The sequence below is a fragment of the Pygocentrus nattereri genome, chromosome 4, assembly GCF_015220715.1.
Source record: "Pygocentrus nattereri isolate fPygNat1 chromosome 4, fPygNat1.pri, whole genome shotgun sequence".
NCBI lineage: Eukaryota > Metazoa > Chordata > Actinopteri > Characiformes > Serrasalmidae > Pygocentrus > Pygocentrus nattereri.
The window spans coordinates 43,634,444-43,649,327 of NC_051214.1; the positions used below are offsets into that span (position 1 = coordinate 43,634,444).

General features: G+C 39.7%; 1 protein-coding gene across 2 annotated transcripts in view; it reads left to right on the plus strand.

Moving 5' to 3' along the window:
- The window catches only part of rnf217 (ring finger protein 217), a 42,245-nt gene that overhangs the window by 7,637 nt on the left and 19,724 nt on the right, over nt 1-14,884 (plus strand). The window contains exon 2 of one of the 2 annotated variants that reach the window (XM_017695751.2): nt 14,416-14,646. The exons of the other annotated variant lie outside the window; for it this stretch is intronic. Coding sequence (XP_017551240.1) covers nt 14,416-14,646 — 231 coding nt within the window. The remainder of the gene's footprint in view (nt 1-14,415; nt 14,647-14,884) is intronic. 2 annotated transcript variants of the gene reach the window in all.

Below are 14,884 nucleotides of genomic sequence, written 5' to 3' on the forward strand. Positions count from 1 at the left end.
TTCTTTCTGCTCTGCATGGCAAATGGGCTGAACATTGTAAATGTCAGGCATTTAGAATGAGGACATTTTCATTCATTGCAAGGACAGAATCACATCTCTTCATTGTAGCTCCAGGCCTTTCAAAGAATATAACTAGGGTTTGTCACAAATGCTCAGTAAGAAGGTTTATCTTCTTAATGCAGTCACACTGATTGACTGAACATTTGCATGGTTTGCTATTGTTCGGTCTTGTTTTTCCATTTTTAAACTGTTATTACTGGATTAATCATCCGAAAGATCATCAGATTTCTGGACTAGTAATATAATCAGTACTAACAGCTCTAGATTATGCAAATTAAGACTAAATGCCTTTAATATAGTGGTAATATTGCTTTAGTCTGTCATGGTGTGGAATGAGTTTTGTTGACTTTCTGAAATTCTCTACAGAAAACACACCTAAATAGGCATTTTTCTGCAAATGTTAGTGCACAATTTCTTTTTTTTTTGTTTAACATATTGTTAAAAATAATAAAATTTAAAATGTGCCATAACTTTTCTATTACACTGGTTTTATTATTTTTTTTTACCAGTATGTTAAATTAAGCAAATTGCTGCTGTCGGAACAGAACCTCCAAAAACATACCTTTACAGAAGAAGCAAAAAACATTTATTTTTAATGTAAGCCAGTGGAACCAGAATTTTTCATTTTAGGCTGTTTCCTTTGGTCCATCCATTGCAGAATTTACATATAGTGTAAAGGGCAACAGGCATTTTCAAATTATGTAAAAAAAACATACATATTGTGGCTGTCATAATGATTTGTGGGCCTCCCTACGTTGGATCAAAATTCCATGACTTTACTTGGCACTCTTTACATTGACTTAAATTAAAACAAAAAATCTTATTTTTTTTACTTTTCCTGTACTAAATACCATTTTGGAGAGAAATACATCAACGACAATATAAAAAAAGTTAAGAAAGTTTCTTTTTTTTCTGTAAAGAAACTTATTTAGAGATCCATGTAGGGCTGGATATCACAATTCAGGATCTGCATTACTACAAAATATACATTTTAGTACTTTAGTACTAAAGTAGTTGGTCTTCAGCATTCATGAGCCAACAAGCATGCTTGTGCCAAAATCTAGACTGCTGATTGGCTGTCTGCATTACATTATGCATGCAGGTTATTACCGTCACCACTTCTTGATTAGTCTGCATTTTGCTGTAGTCTGTAAATATACCCTCTCCCAGCATCCCTGTCATTTCTGGTTTAAGCCACTCCCACTCTGAGTTTGGATTTAAGAAAAAGGGGTTGAAGAAAATTATAAAATTATTGTTGAAATTAATGATGTTGAAATTAAGTATCTGTATTGGTATAGAAAAAAAATTCTTATATATATTATATAAAAGATATTAAAAAAAAAAAATATATATGTATATATATATATATATATATATATATATATATATATATATATATGATTTGATTTGAGCTTGTGTTTATGAAAGACTGCCCTTTTTAACACTTTTTTAAATATTTTCTCATATTTTGGGCATGTTAAATTATTTGTGTGAAAGGCTGTTTCTTAAATCGTGTCCTTTGGGTGTTGGTACATTTGTTTTATTGCTAGTTTACCAAGACCTCATACTGGATCAAGTGTCTGTGGCCATCAGAACTGGTTCTTCTGGTTCCTTATGCAGCTACACAGTGTGTATGTGGGAGTGTGAGAGAGACAGAGAGAGTACTGGCTAGAAGTGGAGCTGGAAGTGTAGATGTTGGCAGTGTGCCGGGGGCCTGCCCGAGGATAGGAGTGCGCTGCTTGATAAAGTTAATCTGTACCCATAGTCATTAGCTGAACTGAGCTAATATTAGAATAAACATTATGGAACAGCTGTGAACTGTGAAATCACTGATTAATTTCTGGTCCTCTGCATTAACCGGTCCAGCATGTATGGGGTTATAATGAAATGGAAAAGGTAGTGCTGAAAGTCAATTAGACCTTTGACACACTTGATGCAGCAGAACAATAGATAACATAACTGTTACTGTCGTGTTGTGGCATCAGTACATGCTTAAGTACATACAGCTACATGTGTGCGGAAATGTATTTCACAGTATAATTGAAACTTCTGATTGTTTCCGTATGTATCCCTGTACATACTCTATATGGACAAAAGTGTTGGGACACTTACACATCATACCTACAGCAGCTTTTATGCCCTCCCATTCTAAATCCATAGACATTTATATGGAGTTGGCCCCCCGTTTACAGCTAAAACAGCTTCCACTCTTCTGGGACGCTGTCTACAAGAGTGTGTCTGTGGGAATTTTTGCCCTTTCATCCAGAAGAGCATTTGTGAGGTCAGACACTGATCTTGGACGAGAGGGCCTGGCTCATAATCGCCGTTCTAGTTCATCCCAAAGGTATTTGATGGGCCTGAGGTCAGGGTCCTGTGTGGTCGAAACTCACTATTCCTTTATAGACCTTGCTTTGTGCATTGGGTCAGTCACAGTCATACTGGAACAGAAAAGGACCTTCCCCAAACTATTCCCACAAAGCTGGAAGCATACAGTTTTCCAAAATGTCTTAGTGTGCTGAAGCACTAAGGTTTACCTTCACTGGAACTAAGGGGCCGAGGCCAACTCCTGGAAAACATCATAGCATTACCCCCTCCATCAAACCTTACAGTTGCAACAGTGCAGTCAGGCAGGTAATATTCTCCTGATATTCATTAAACTTAACCTCAACAGTGCCATGTTTAAGGTCACTGAGCTCATCACTGTGATCTATTGTACTGTCAGGGTTTGTCTGTTAAGACTGCAAGGCCATGTGCTTAAGTTGATCCACCTGTTAGCAATGGGTGTGGCTGAAACACCTGAAGTGAATAATTAGGAGGGGTGTCCCAATTCATTTGTCCATATAGTGTATATATTTTCTAATAAAACAATTTTAGATACTTAAGTAGACTTATTTTTGTAGGATAATAGTGTTGTATTATTCTGGGATGCCTCTTCACTTTTAATTAGAAGCAACCAAAGTGAATCTGAAATAAATATTTCAGATTTATTGTTATTTATTGGGCAAAATGGCAGAAAATAAAACTAAACAATACATAGATACATCTTTGTCAATATTGCTATCTAACACCAACCCTGCAGACCTGGTAAAACCGCTGCTACGTGCTGTTTTATGTCTTAATTTAGCTTCTTATCTGTCAGCTTAGTTCAAATTTTTTGTTCCACCTTAAATGTAGCAGCAGTTACATTCTGACACCTATACAGACGCTTCAGTGTAACTGTTGCACCATTTAAGGTGGAACATTCAAATAAGAAGCCAACTTTAGCTTTGGTGAATTTCAGCCTTGTCAAATGTGTTTGCCTTGTTTATCTCATGCATGCATGCCTCGAAACATCAAACACTGCTGGACATTTCTTTATGTTTGCTGCCTCAAAAACAAAGTGGAATACTTCAGTTCAGCAGAAAAGACAGTGGGAGGTGAGTGAGGGTCTGCTGCGTTTTCACAAAACTCATACTTGAGGAAGAATTTCAACCAGATGAGCTGGTATATCACCCTTTACTATGCCACAGTGTATTTTTCTGACTATATTTCTAGCTTCACCTATAAGCTCTGGTTCAGTATGCTTGGTACCCCAGAAATAAGGATAACCAAACACAGCACAGGCACTCGGGCACAGTTTGGGTCACTGCACTCATTGTCCAGTGGAGAGTTTTGAGATCTTTTGTGATCTAACCTAAGTCCTTAATCAGCTAACATCATTGTGTCTGAAAAGGGGGGTAAAAAACCAAAACTAAGCCATTCTTTCTTACTGATAGAAGGCTGTGAGGTCCAGCAGCCCTTTGGTCCCAGCAGTCTCATCTTTTCTTTAATAAAAACTTTGCTACAGCCAGTTGTTCTGCTTGGGCGCCTCATGAAGTTTAATCATTGTCTGTAAAAATGTTATGTGTAAGGCGGATTTGTTTAACTGATTGGAATTGTTCTCGTAATCATAAAACTGTTCTTTTTAATCAGTTAATCATTGTTTACTGTTCATGCGTCATCTTTCTGCTCTGCTGGCATTAATTAGACGGAGTGGTTGTGATTTCTGGCAGGGAAATGCTATTTGTTTTGCTTGATAAATCAGCTCCGTGCTCTAGTTTGGCATGAAAGAAATTCTTAAAAAAAAAAAAAAAAAAGTTTAAAAGCTGATGATGCTTGTTTGTCTCAGATTTATTGTTGTCTAGGCACACTCACAGTGGAAATAACAATATAAAAATGCATCAGTGCAGTGTTGAATCACAGACATTGATTTTGAAATGTCAAACCAGTTTTTGTGGTACACAAAAAGTTTTTAAACCGGTTTGTCCTGCGTACATTTTTTCACTGAATGTCACTGGATCCTCTGAATTAAGATATTATAAAGGGCCAAAATATGAGCAATGCAACATCCATGCCAACGAGCAGATAGTGAGCTACCACTCCTGCTTACTGAAATAATATTGAATGAAAACAAGTCTCCTCTTATCTGTTAAACACCTTACACCCAGCTACTCCTAACGTCCTCTAATACTGCCACGCTGGACAAGGCTTGCTGCTTTGTGTGTGGTATTTTGGGGGAGTTGCCAGTGTTATTGTGCCAATTCAGTGCACAGTATTTTGCAAGTAGCACTAGGAAGGTGAAGGCTAGCAGGGCTACTTCCAAGACCTGTGAAGTGAGCCACTGCATCTTTTCGAACTGCTGCTAACCCAACATCATTGGACAGCTGAACGTGCTCGGAGGAAAGCGCCAACCACCAGTTCTGTTATGTCAGTTAACAGACGCCTGCGCTGGCTAGCTTTGCGCTGGGGGGAGACAGGATGGCCATCCTACCCACCCAAAGAGAGCGAGGCCAATTGTCCACTCTTGGACTCCTGACCACGGATGGCTGTAGTGTCAACAAGGATTGACCTCACAGTGTCTTGATGATGGAGCCATTGATTAGATGGTTGTGCCACTGGGGAGCCCCTTTTATGAAGTATAATTCAGCTCCTTAATTACGTCATAATTCAGAGGATTCATGGACATTTGGTAAGAAAATGTTTGTTGGATAAAACATCAAGTTTAAAATCATTTTAACCACAGTGCGGCACTGTGGCATTTTTTAAAGTTTCTAATATGAATGTCAGCTACCGAATTATGACGATTTCTGTGGTCTATTCATGAATGGATATTCAACTGCAGGGAAGCACCAGAGAAGAGAAGATCTGGGAAGAGATAATGTAGGTCTGTTGTTTTACCTTTTTAGCTGATCGCACTGGTGTTGCACAAAAATACAGCCGCAAGCAGAAGAAGATATTTTATTATTCAACAGCTGAGGGAAATTGGAAGGGTTTTGTATGGATGAATAACAGAGGCTGCCTCTTCAGATGAGCTAATGAGCTAACAGACTTGCAGACACAGACACAAGGGTCATCTTCTACACAAGGTATTGTCTACTCAGTGGATGTTATTTGTCAGATAAATATATTTTTAATGTTTCAGGATGTAACATCAGCTACCTTATCTTCCCAGCCATGTCCTTAACAACGAACCCGTGTTCATGTACTCGTGTTCTGGAGTAGCAAAGTATAACATAACATACTTAAGTTAAGTTAAATGATACTTTTTTGATCCCACAACCGGGGAAATTCCACCTCCGCATTTAACCCGTCCGTGAAGTGAAACACCACATAAACACTAGTGAACACACACACTAGGGGGCAGTGAACACACACTTGCTCGGAGCGGTGGGCAGCCCAATCCACAGCGCCCAGGGAGTAGTTGGGGGTTAGGTGTCTTGCTCAAGGACACCTCAGTCATGGACTGTCAGCCCTGGGGATCGAACCGGCAACCTTCCGGTCACAGGGCCAGATCCCTAACCTCCAGCCCACGACTTGCCAGCAGAATGGCCATGTTGCAAGGAATTTTTAAGCCTGTTTATTTTCCTCTGTCTTCCAGTGATGAAATGTATTGGATGCACAGTGATTTGAGTGTTTGAATACTACTCTGAAAGAGTTAACTGGGTACTTGAGTACTTGACCCATGCACATCCCTAATTTTGTCCACTCAGAGGTTAGGCTGGTGGACCCAAATGTGGTCTCGTAATGAGTCTACATGTTTGGGAACAACTTGTTCAACTTAAGATGCTGGATTCAATAGTACATTCAATAACACAAGCAAAACAAGCAAGCTAGCAAAACGTCACTGTATTCTCCGCTCATGTGACATGTTTACTAACTCGTTGTCTGACAGTGTTGATGACTGCACCTCCGCCTCTTACTTTGAGCTCTGCCTCAAAAAATGTTATCCTCAGTTTATTACAGCTCTTCCATTCCCAACCACATTTAGCATATAAATCGGTGAAATCATGAATATATTAATGAAGAATCTTTCGTGCCTACTAGCTTTGCTTCTCAGAAAGGATTATTACCATTTGGCTAATTCTTTTCCAGCTCTTCTGTGGTCGTTCTCAGTGTCGGGGTAGCTCTGAGACTGTGACCTGTCTGTGACTCAAATGTTTAATGGCTGTTCTTGTTGTTCTCTTAACCCTAGATTGCTCTAGGAGGAGGGAGGTCTGTCCTTTCCAGCTGCTTCATATTACTCAGGTTAAAAATAAAATCCGAATGTGACGGTATCTGTAATGACTTAATGATGAAATGGCAACACTAGTCCAGAGCTGCCACTGAGACATAATGATGGTGTTTCACTCCTGCTCTCTCTGATTTACATTCAGATAGTTTAGCTGTAACGTGCCAGAATGATTCAGACGCTCGCAGATGAAAAAAGAGAAAAAGGCTTTACTTGCGAAATCCAGAATGGTAGTCAAAGAACCGGCATAGGTCAAAGTCAGAATAGACAGAAAGTGCAAATAAACATTACCAGGCAAACAGAGTCCAAAGGGCAGAGGCAAAGAGGGCAAAGTCCAAAACACAAAGTTAGTCCGAATCCAGAAATAGCAATACCCAAAGTGAACGCTCAGGAGCTTTCGAAAGATGCAATACCTCGCAATGACCTGAACTAAAAGCCCAGGCTTTTTACTCCACTCTAACTAGGTGAACAAAGACAAGAACAGGTGAAACAGTTTAGTATTCAGGGGAAGCTGAACGGTGATTGGTGCATGGAGTCCATGGCAGGGCTGGAGGGAGTCTTGACAGTAGCTATTTTATTCTGAATTGTAGTTAAAGCAATGAAAAGAACGCTTGATATTAAGGGTAGGGTGATGAGATTAAAAATGAATCTTTTTTTGACATTCATGAAATTACTTTAGTGATTTCTTCTTTTTTTTTTTTTTTTTTAAATCAGCCAGTTTGAGAGACCAAAAAATGGCTTTTTTTTAATAAAAGGCAGGACTTTCACTGTAAATGGGCACCTAGTTGAGCATTACAAGCTATCCTATTGATTTATCAGCCTGTGATCTGTCTCCTCTTTTATGCTGTAAGACATTTGGCAGAACCTAGTGAACCTGCAGGTTCGAAATGACTGACACTATTTATGAAATAGGTTTATTGAAACATGATATGTTTGACTAATTTGTTAGTCAGTCACCTGTGATTCCACTTGTTTCAAATAAATAAATAAATTAATCTGCCACAATTTTAGAGTTGTTGTGCCACCCATGGTTGTTGCAAAGTAGATCTTTTTTTTTTTTCTCTCTCTGAAAAATTCAGTGTTTCAACATTTGTAAAATCCAGTGAAAGAATGCACATTTGAAAGTTTACTATTCTCACAAACAGCAACTACCAAATGGGGCAGAAAAACAGACTTAACATGACATAAATGAAACAATAATAATGGGTTTTTTGGCTTTGAAATAACCTACATTTTTCTCATATTTTATTCCTTGACATGTGATCCAAAAACAGCCAGAGCTCTCTTACTGGACAGTTCTCAGCATCTTTTTACAATTAACAGGCTCTGATGTCTGATGCATGTAAATGAGTTCTGTTCTGATTGATTGCCCTGCATTGTGTCTTGCTCAAAAAGCTTTATGGGTTGAAACACTTTATAGGGCTAAACTGCTGTAGGCTGTCTACGTGGATATATGCATAGATTTTTGTGACATCACAAAAACTATTAATTCATGGCACAAAATGAATATGTACCCCTTAGCTTTAGTGGTGCCTTGACAGATGTGCAAGTTAACACACACACACCACTAACACCAACTCATACCAGTGGCAGTAACAACTGAGATCCTTTTTCTCTTTGGTGTGGAGAACATGGCATCCATTATTTCCATTAACAATCAGAGAGGTGGTCTTGTCAAACCACACTCTGTGCGTCTTAGATGAGCTTTAGCCCAGAGAAATAGGCAGCGTTTCTGGATGTTGTTATATGGCTTCCACTTTGTATTGTAGAGTCTTACCTTGCATTTGTAGATACATCAATGAACTGTGTTTAAAGGCAAGGGTTTTCTAAACAACTCCTGAGCTCAACTGATTATATTCTTTACAGAAAGGTGTCTGCCTTTAGTGCAGTGCCATCTGAGGGACCAGACGTCTTGGGCATTCAGTATTAGTTTTCAGCCTTGCCATTTACGCACAAAGATTTCTCTGGATTCTCTGACTTTGGATGATATTCTGCACTGTAGATGATGAAATACCTAAAATCGTTGCAGTTGCTTACTGAGGAATGCTGTTCATAAATTGTTGATGTCTTTTGGGTGAGTTGACCCATAAAGGACAGGGCCTTTCCTGGTTGCCCCTTTTATTCATAGAGTTGTTACATTATTAAAAACACCCCGCTGCTGTGATGGCAGGCAAGCTGTAACTGACTGTACTCTGTACTTTCGTAGGGCTCACCCTGTAACCATTGCTGCAGGTATAACCTTGCCGTTGGATAAAAACCATCTAAAATAGACCAGAATGACCACAAAATACATGAAAAGACGTGGACACTTTGGCTGCAGTCTCCAGGAAATGCTACGAGTAGAAGATTAGGTTGATTGGTGCACTGGATCCACATAGCTTGCATATCTCCAGATTTCAGAAAATTCCAATGCATGAGATTTTACAAACGTTAATGAAAGTAGCTACCAAAACTTCAAAAAATCATAAAAATATATATATATATATATATATATATATATATATATATATATATATTATATATATTATATATATTATATATATATATATATATATATATATATATATATATATATATATATATATATAAACTGAAGTTAACTTGATTTACGTCAGCTGTCTATTTGAATTTACTGGTGGTGCTGCAGTTACATTGAGGTGCTTTCGAACAAGAGGCTGGCGAATAAGAAGCCATAAATGCATTAATTTTACCTCAATAAAAGCATGTTTAATCAAGAAATACATTTGATTGGAAAAGCTTAATGAACAGCTAAGGAGCCAAACAGCATAGCTATAATCTGCAGCTGGAGCTGCTAAAATGTTGAACGCATCTCACTGAGACTACACTAGAGAGTGCACTTCTAGTGGTATATGTGCTAGTTTTTGCAGGCTTTTTAGTTTGCTAGTTTGTGGTTTGGGATGTGACAATAATGCAGTGAGAAATCTTAGCTGTTTATCAGCTTTCATTTGGTATCACTACAACGACAAATCAAATAAAGTATATCACTTAAACGTAAAACACTCAAATGTTTTTGTAACTATGATTTAAAAATTTGTTTTAAAATAAGTTTTAAAAAAAGTTTTACTACCTTTGCTTGGGTCAGTTATGGCTTTGAAGCTGCCTGAGAAAAAGGTGGCAGAGTGATTGCGTGACATCATATCATATCATATTTTACTGTGTAAAAAAGTCTTAAACAGATGTTGTTACCCTGCTTGCGTTTTCAATGTTCACATCTTAAATTGCTTCTGTCACAACTTTTTTGGAAGATGTTGTAGGCATCAGTTTCAGAATGAGCACATATTTCCAAAAAAACAGCAGCTCTGTCACAGCATTTTTCTCTCGCTCTCTCGCTCTCTTGCTCGCTCAATCTCGCTTTCTACCTCTGCTGTTGTGCTGGCTTGGCACATCAGTAGCAGGCTGACGAGTGCGAAGAGAAAGGGTGCATGACCCTGTCCAGTATCTCTGCCCTGCCACCAAACAGGCTCAAATGAGTGAGAGATCTCTTAACTGCACTGTCAGATCTCATCAGGGTTCCTCAGTACACGCCTTACACCTCATACAGACTTGCAGTCTTTGAGGATCACACTTTGCTCTCAGCTGTGTCAGGCACATTTGCTTGCACACACTTGTCTCTTGAGGGATTGTGGAGACAGTGCAGATTAGTTTAGTTGTGCTGGGCATCTAACAAAGAAGCCTTGAAATCGCAGCCTCTAGTGTTTATAAGGGACCGTTGAGCATGGGTAGCATGAGCCCTGCCCCCTCTGCAGGTGCCTAGTTTTGCTTGGTGATTGGGGTTTTCATTAAAGACCTTCTGGAAAGACAGAGGGGCGTATAAGAAGAACGTGTGTGTGTGTGTGTGTGTGTGTGTGTGTGTGTGTCTATATATATATATATATATATATATATATATATATATATATATATATATATATATATATATATATATATAACATAAACAGGAGTAGGAAAAAACATATTTTACTTTTAGTGTACTTTTAAGTCTTTTTCAAATTTTGTTAAAAACTGAAAACAGCCATCAGCATCAGTCCAAGAGAGCATAATTGGCCTCGCTCTCTGGGTGGGTAGGATGGGCCCGCCCAATTCCCCCCACCTCCCTCTCCCGCCCTCTCTGAGTGCAGTGCTGGTCAGCGCAGGCATCTGTTAGCTGACATAACAGATCTGGTGCTTGGCAGTTTCCTCAGAGCGTGTTCAGCTGTCCAGTGACGTTGCATGAGCGGCAGTTTGAAAAGATGTGGTGGCGCTTCACAGGTCTCAGTGGAAGCCTGTGATAGCGTTCACTGTCCTAGCACTGACGGTATTGTGTAATTGGAGGGTTACTAACTAGTGGTGGGTGGAATTGGACATGACTAAATTGGCTGGAGAGAATTGGGGAAAAATCACAAAAAAAACTTTGTTTCAAAGAAAACTTTGTTTCAACAGCAGCTGTGTGTGTGTGTGTGTGTGTGTGTGTGTGTGTGTATTCCACAAGATGTTTGAAACATTTTCTTTGAGATTCTGGTCTGGGTTTGGTGCCGATTTTTCAGGTGCACTTTCATGCTGCATATCTCCTGCTCTGCCACATCCCAAAGGTGTATTGGAAGTGGAACCCGTGGTCTTCTGCTGTAGTAGCACATCCACCTTAAGATTTGATGTGTATTCTGAGATGCTTTTCTGCTCACCCCAACTGTATTAGAGGGGTTATCTGTGCTACTGTTGTCTTTCTGTCAGCTTGAACCAGTCTGGCCATTCTCTGCTGACCTCTCTAATCAACATGGAGGTTCATTCCTCAGAAATGACACTAACTGGATGCTTTTTCTTTGTTGTACTATTCTGAGTAAACTCCAGAAACTGTTACATGTGAAAATCCCAGGAGATCAGCAGTTACAGAAATATTCAAATCAGCCTTTCTAGCACCAACAATTAGGCTACAGTCAAAATCACTGAGATCACGTTATGCCCCTGTTCTGACGGTTTATGTGAATGTTACCTGCAGCTGCCCATAGCTGTAATTCTGCACCACACTGCTGCCACAGGATTGGCTGATTAGCTAATGACATGATTGAGTAAGTATTCAGGTGTTCCTAATAAAGTGCTGAAGTGCTTTTTGAGTGTTTTGTGTATAAATAAAACATTCTGCGTCTGTCAACATGGGTGCTTTTGTGGGATCCTTTTGATCAAGTGCTAAAGCAACAATGGAACCAGGTAAAAGTAGATTGCTTTATTTGAAGTACTATCTTTTAAAAGCACTTGGAGAAGTACACAGTCATCAAGTAAATGGACCTGTGTCAAGGTTACTAGTTACTGCTACCTACCAGTACCTGTCAGTACAGTGGTCGTCACAGGACTTTCTGACTTTTATAGGAAGTGTGTTCTGCTGGAATGCGAGCAGTCGAGATGGAATGCATCCCTGGAGTATTGTACCGTAGGTTTGGAAAGGTCATTGTGCACTGAGCCGTGCATCTTCATCTTATACTTTATTCAGCTATAAAATTTAGTCAGAACAAGCCCACCGGGTGCGTTCCTGCATACCGTGCCCACTGCAGCCGAAGATTACGTCAGTCCCAGATGTGCTTTTAAAGGAAAACGTTGAGCCTTGACTTTGTGCTGCCTCAGGCTCTCTACTGTACAATGGGGTATTTGAACTGGTAATCTACACAAAGTGCTTTCTGCCTGTGCTTGCCCTTTAGTTTCTTTGATAATCATTGGTAAAGCCAATCTTGTCTAAGAACTGCCTAAAATAGAGTCTCTGGATAATCTAATGTTTGGATTTGTTTTCCCTCAATGAGGTTTTAAGATTGCCAAGATTAGATGCATTTAGCCATGGCATATTACCAGATGTTTGAAGACTTAGCAATGCTTTGGCATTACAGATGTTACAGATTTGAACTTAATTTAGTAGCTGGATCTTTCTCTCTTATGACTCAGCTATATGGCTGCACAAAGTATTGTTTGTTAATCATTATTATAATGCCGATTTTCAACTTTGATATAGAAAAAGGCTGTAATATTCAAATCTAAGCTGCTCCTGTCTTGTGAAACACTTTCAACTTGGGGTTCCTGACTAAGTTTCAGCTTCACAAAGTAAAGCATTTGTAACTCTTTGCTGTCTTCACTGCCGACGTGGTCTTGGAGTAATGAGTGCTTTCTATTCTTTACATCTATGTGGTAGGAATTATTTCATGTCATTGATGCCAAAGAAGAATAAGTTACCCGGAAAAGGACCACAGTTGTCCAACTATATCAGAAAGCTGTCCTTGATCCATAACTGGCTAAGCAAGAAACTGGCTAAGCTGTCTCCTGCTTTGTGAGACAGAATCAGAACTCATTCACATTTTGTCAAGAATGCTACACATATAAGAAATTTGTCTTGATGAATGCACCAATGTTATCAGACATGTACTCACATTCTAACAAATATTAAGAAGCAAATAAGACATTATATTAAAAATAATACAATAAAGAATAAGAGAGTTGGTTAAAAGATCCACAAGAGATGAATATGTGAATATGTACAGGGTCTGTGATTTAAACTATTTTTACATTAGTAAAATATTTTTACATTTTTGCATAGTGCGCAGAGGTCGCCAACTTTCTGTAGTCAATCGCTACAGACCTCTAAACTTCATTTGGCCTTCAGATTAGCTCAAGAACAGCGTAAAGAGCTTCATGGAATGGGTTTCCATGGCCAAGCAGCTGCATCCAAGACTTACATCACCAAGGACTAGAGCAGTGGAGACGTGTTCTCTGGAGTGATAAATCACGCTTCTCTGTCTGCCAATCTGATGGACAAGTCTGGGTTTGGCAGTTGCCAGGAGAACGGTACTTGTCTGACTGAATTGTGCCAAGTGTAAAGTTTGGTGGAGGGGGGATTATGGTGTGGGCTTGTTTGTCAAGAGTTGTGCTCGGTCCCTTAGTTCCAGTGAAAGGAACTCTTAATGCTTCAGCAGACCAGAAGATTTTGGACAATATCAACCTCAACCCAATAGAACACCTTTGGGATGCATTAGAGCAGAGACTGTGAGTCTGACCTCACAAATGTGCTTCTGGAAAAATGTTCAAAAATTTCCATAAACACACTCCTAAATTTTGTAGAAAGCCTTTTCAGAAGAGTTGAAGCTGTTATTGCTGCAAAGGATGGGCCAACATCATATTAATCCCTGTGAATTAAGAAAGGGATGTCACTCAAGTTCATTTGCATGTGAGGGCAGATGAGTGAATACTTTTTTTCCCCCCAGGCCAGTAGTGCTGGTGTTTTAGGTCAGTGGGCCTTGCACTACTCTTCTGCATCATCATCATCAGACCATTTACCACCTGTGTTGGTCACCACACACATGCTATCTATGCAGCTTATCCTCCTGGGTTGCTGGGAGCAAAGGAGCCCATTGTGGGAACAGTTTGGGGACGGCCCCTTAAAGCAAGGTCCTTAAAGACATGGATGAGCGAGTTTGGTGTGGAAGAACTTGACTGGCCTGCACAGAGTCCTGACCTCAACCCAACAGAACACCTTTAGGATGAATTAGAGTGGAGACTGTGAGCCAGGCCTTCTCGTCCAACATCAGTGTCTGACCTCACATATGCGCTTCTGGAAGAATGGTCAGAAATTCCCATAAACACACTCCTGATCCTTGTGGAAAGCCATTTTGGTCTAAAATAATGCCAGTTTCCTGTTACATCAAGGTGTTTTATACATAAATAGCAAGGTATATTACAATGACTATATGTAGCAGTATAATCACAATATAGTATTTTTTGTCTTAATGTCCATTTTGTCCATGGGGTCCATGTCCCGCTCAGCTGTTGCTTCATTGTACTTGACTGTGTCTGTCCAGGTTCTTATGGGCCGGACAGACGTTATCTGTCCCATCACTGAGTGCAGTGGTTTCCTGGAGGAGAGTGTGGTGGTGGCCCACCTGGCCACTGAGGAATTGGCCAAATATAAGTACTTCCTGGAGCTGAGCAGACTGGACTCCAGCACTAAGCCGTGTCCGCAGTGCAGCCTGTTCACTTCTCTGAAGGGACGTGGCCTGCAGGGACCTGGCAAGGCGGAGCACAAATATAAGGTAGACTGAAGCTTCTTATCCATCTGTTAAACTGTTATGATCCGTATGTGAACTATTTTAATGTATGGCTATTCGGCCATTCCTCCTGTCGTAAACTAATCTACCTGCTGTGATGATGAAAATCTGGAAAAATTTCAACAGTTGCAAATTATTTTGTTTGATTTTGAGTTTGTTAGTTGTCTGAAAAAATGACAACTTCACGGGGGAATTAAGCTATTGCAAGTATTGGTAGCAATTC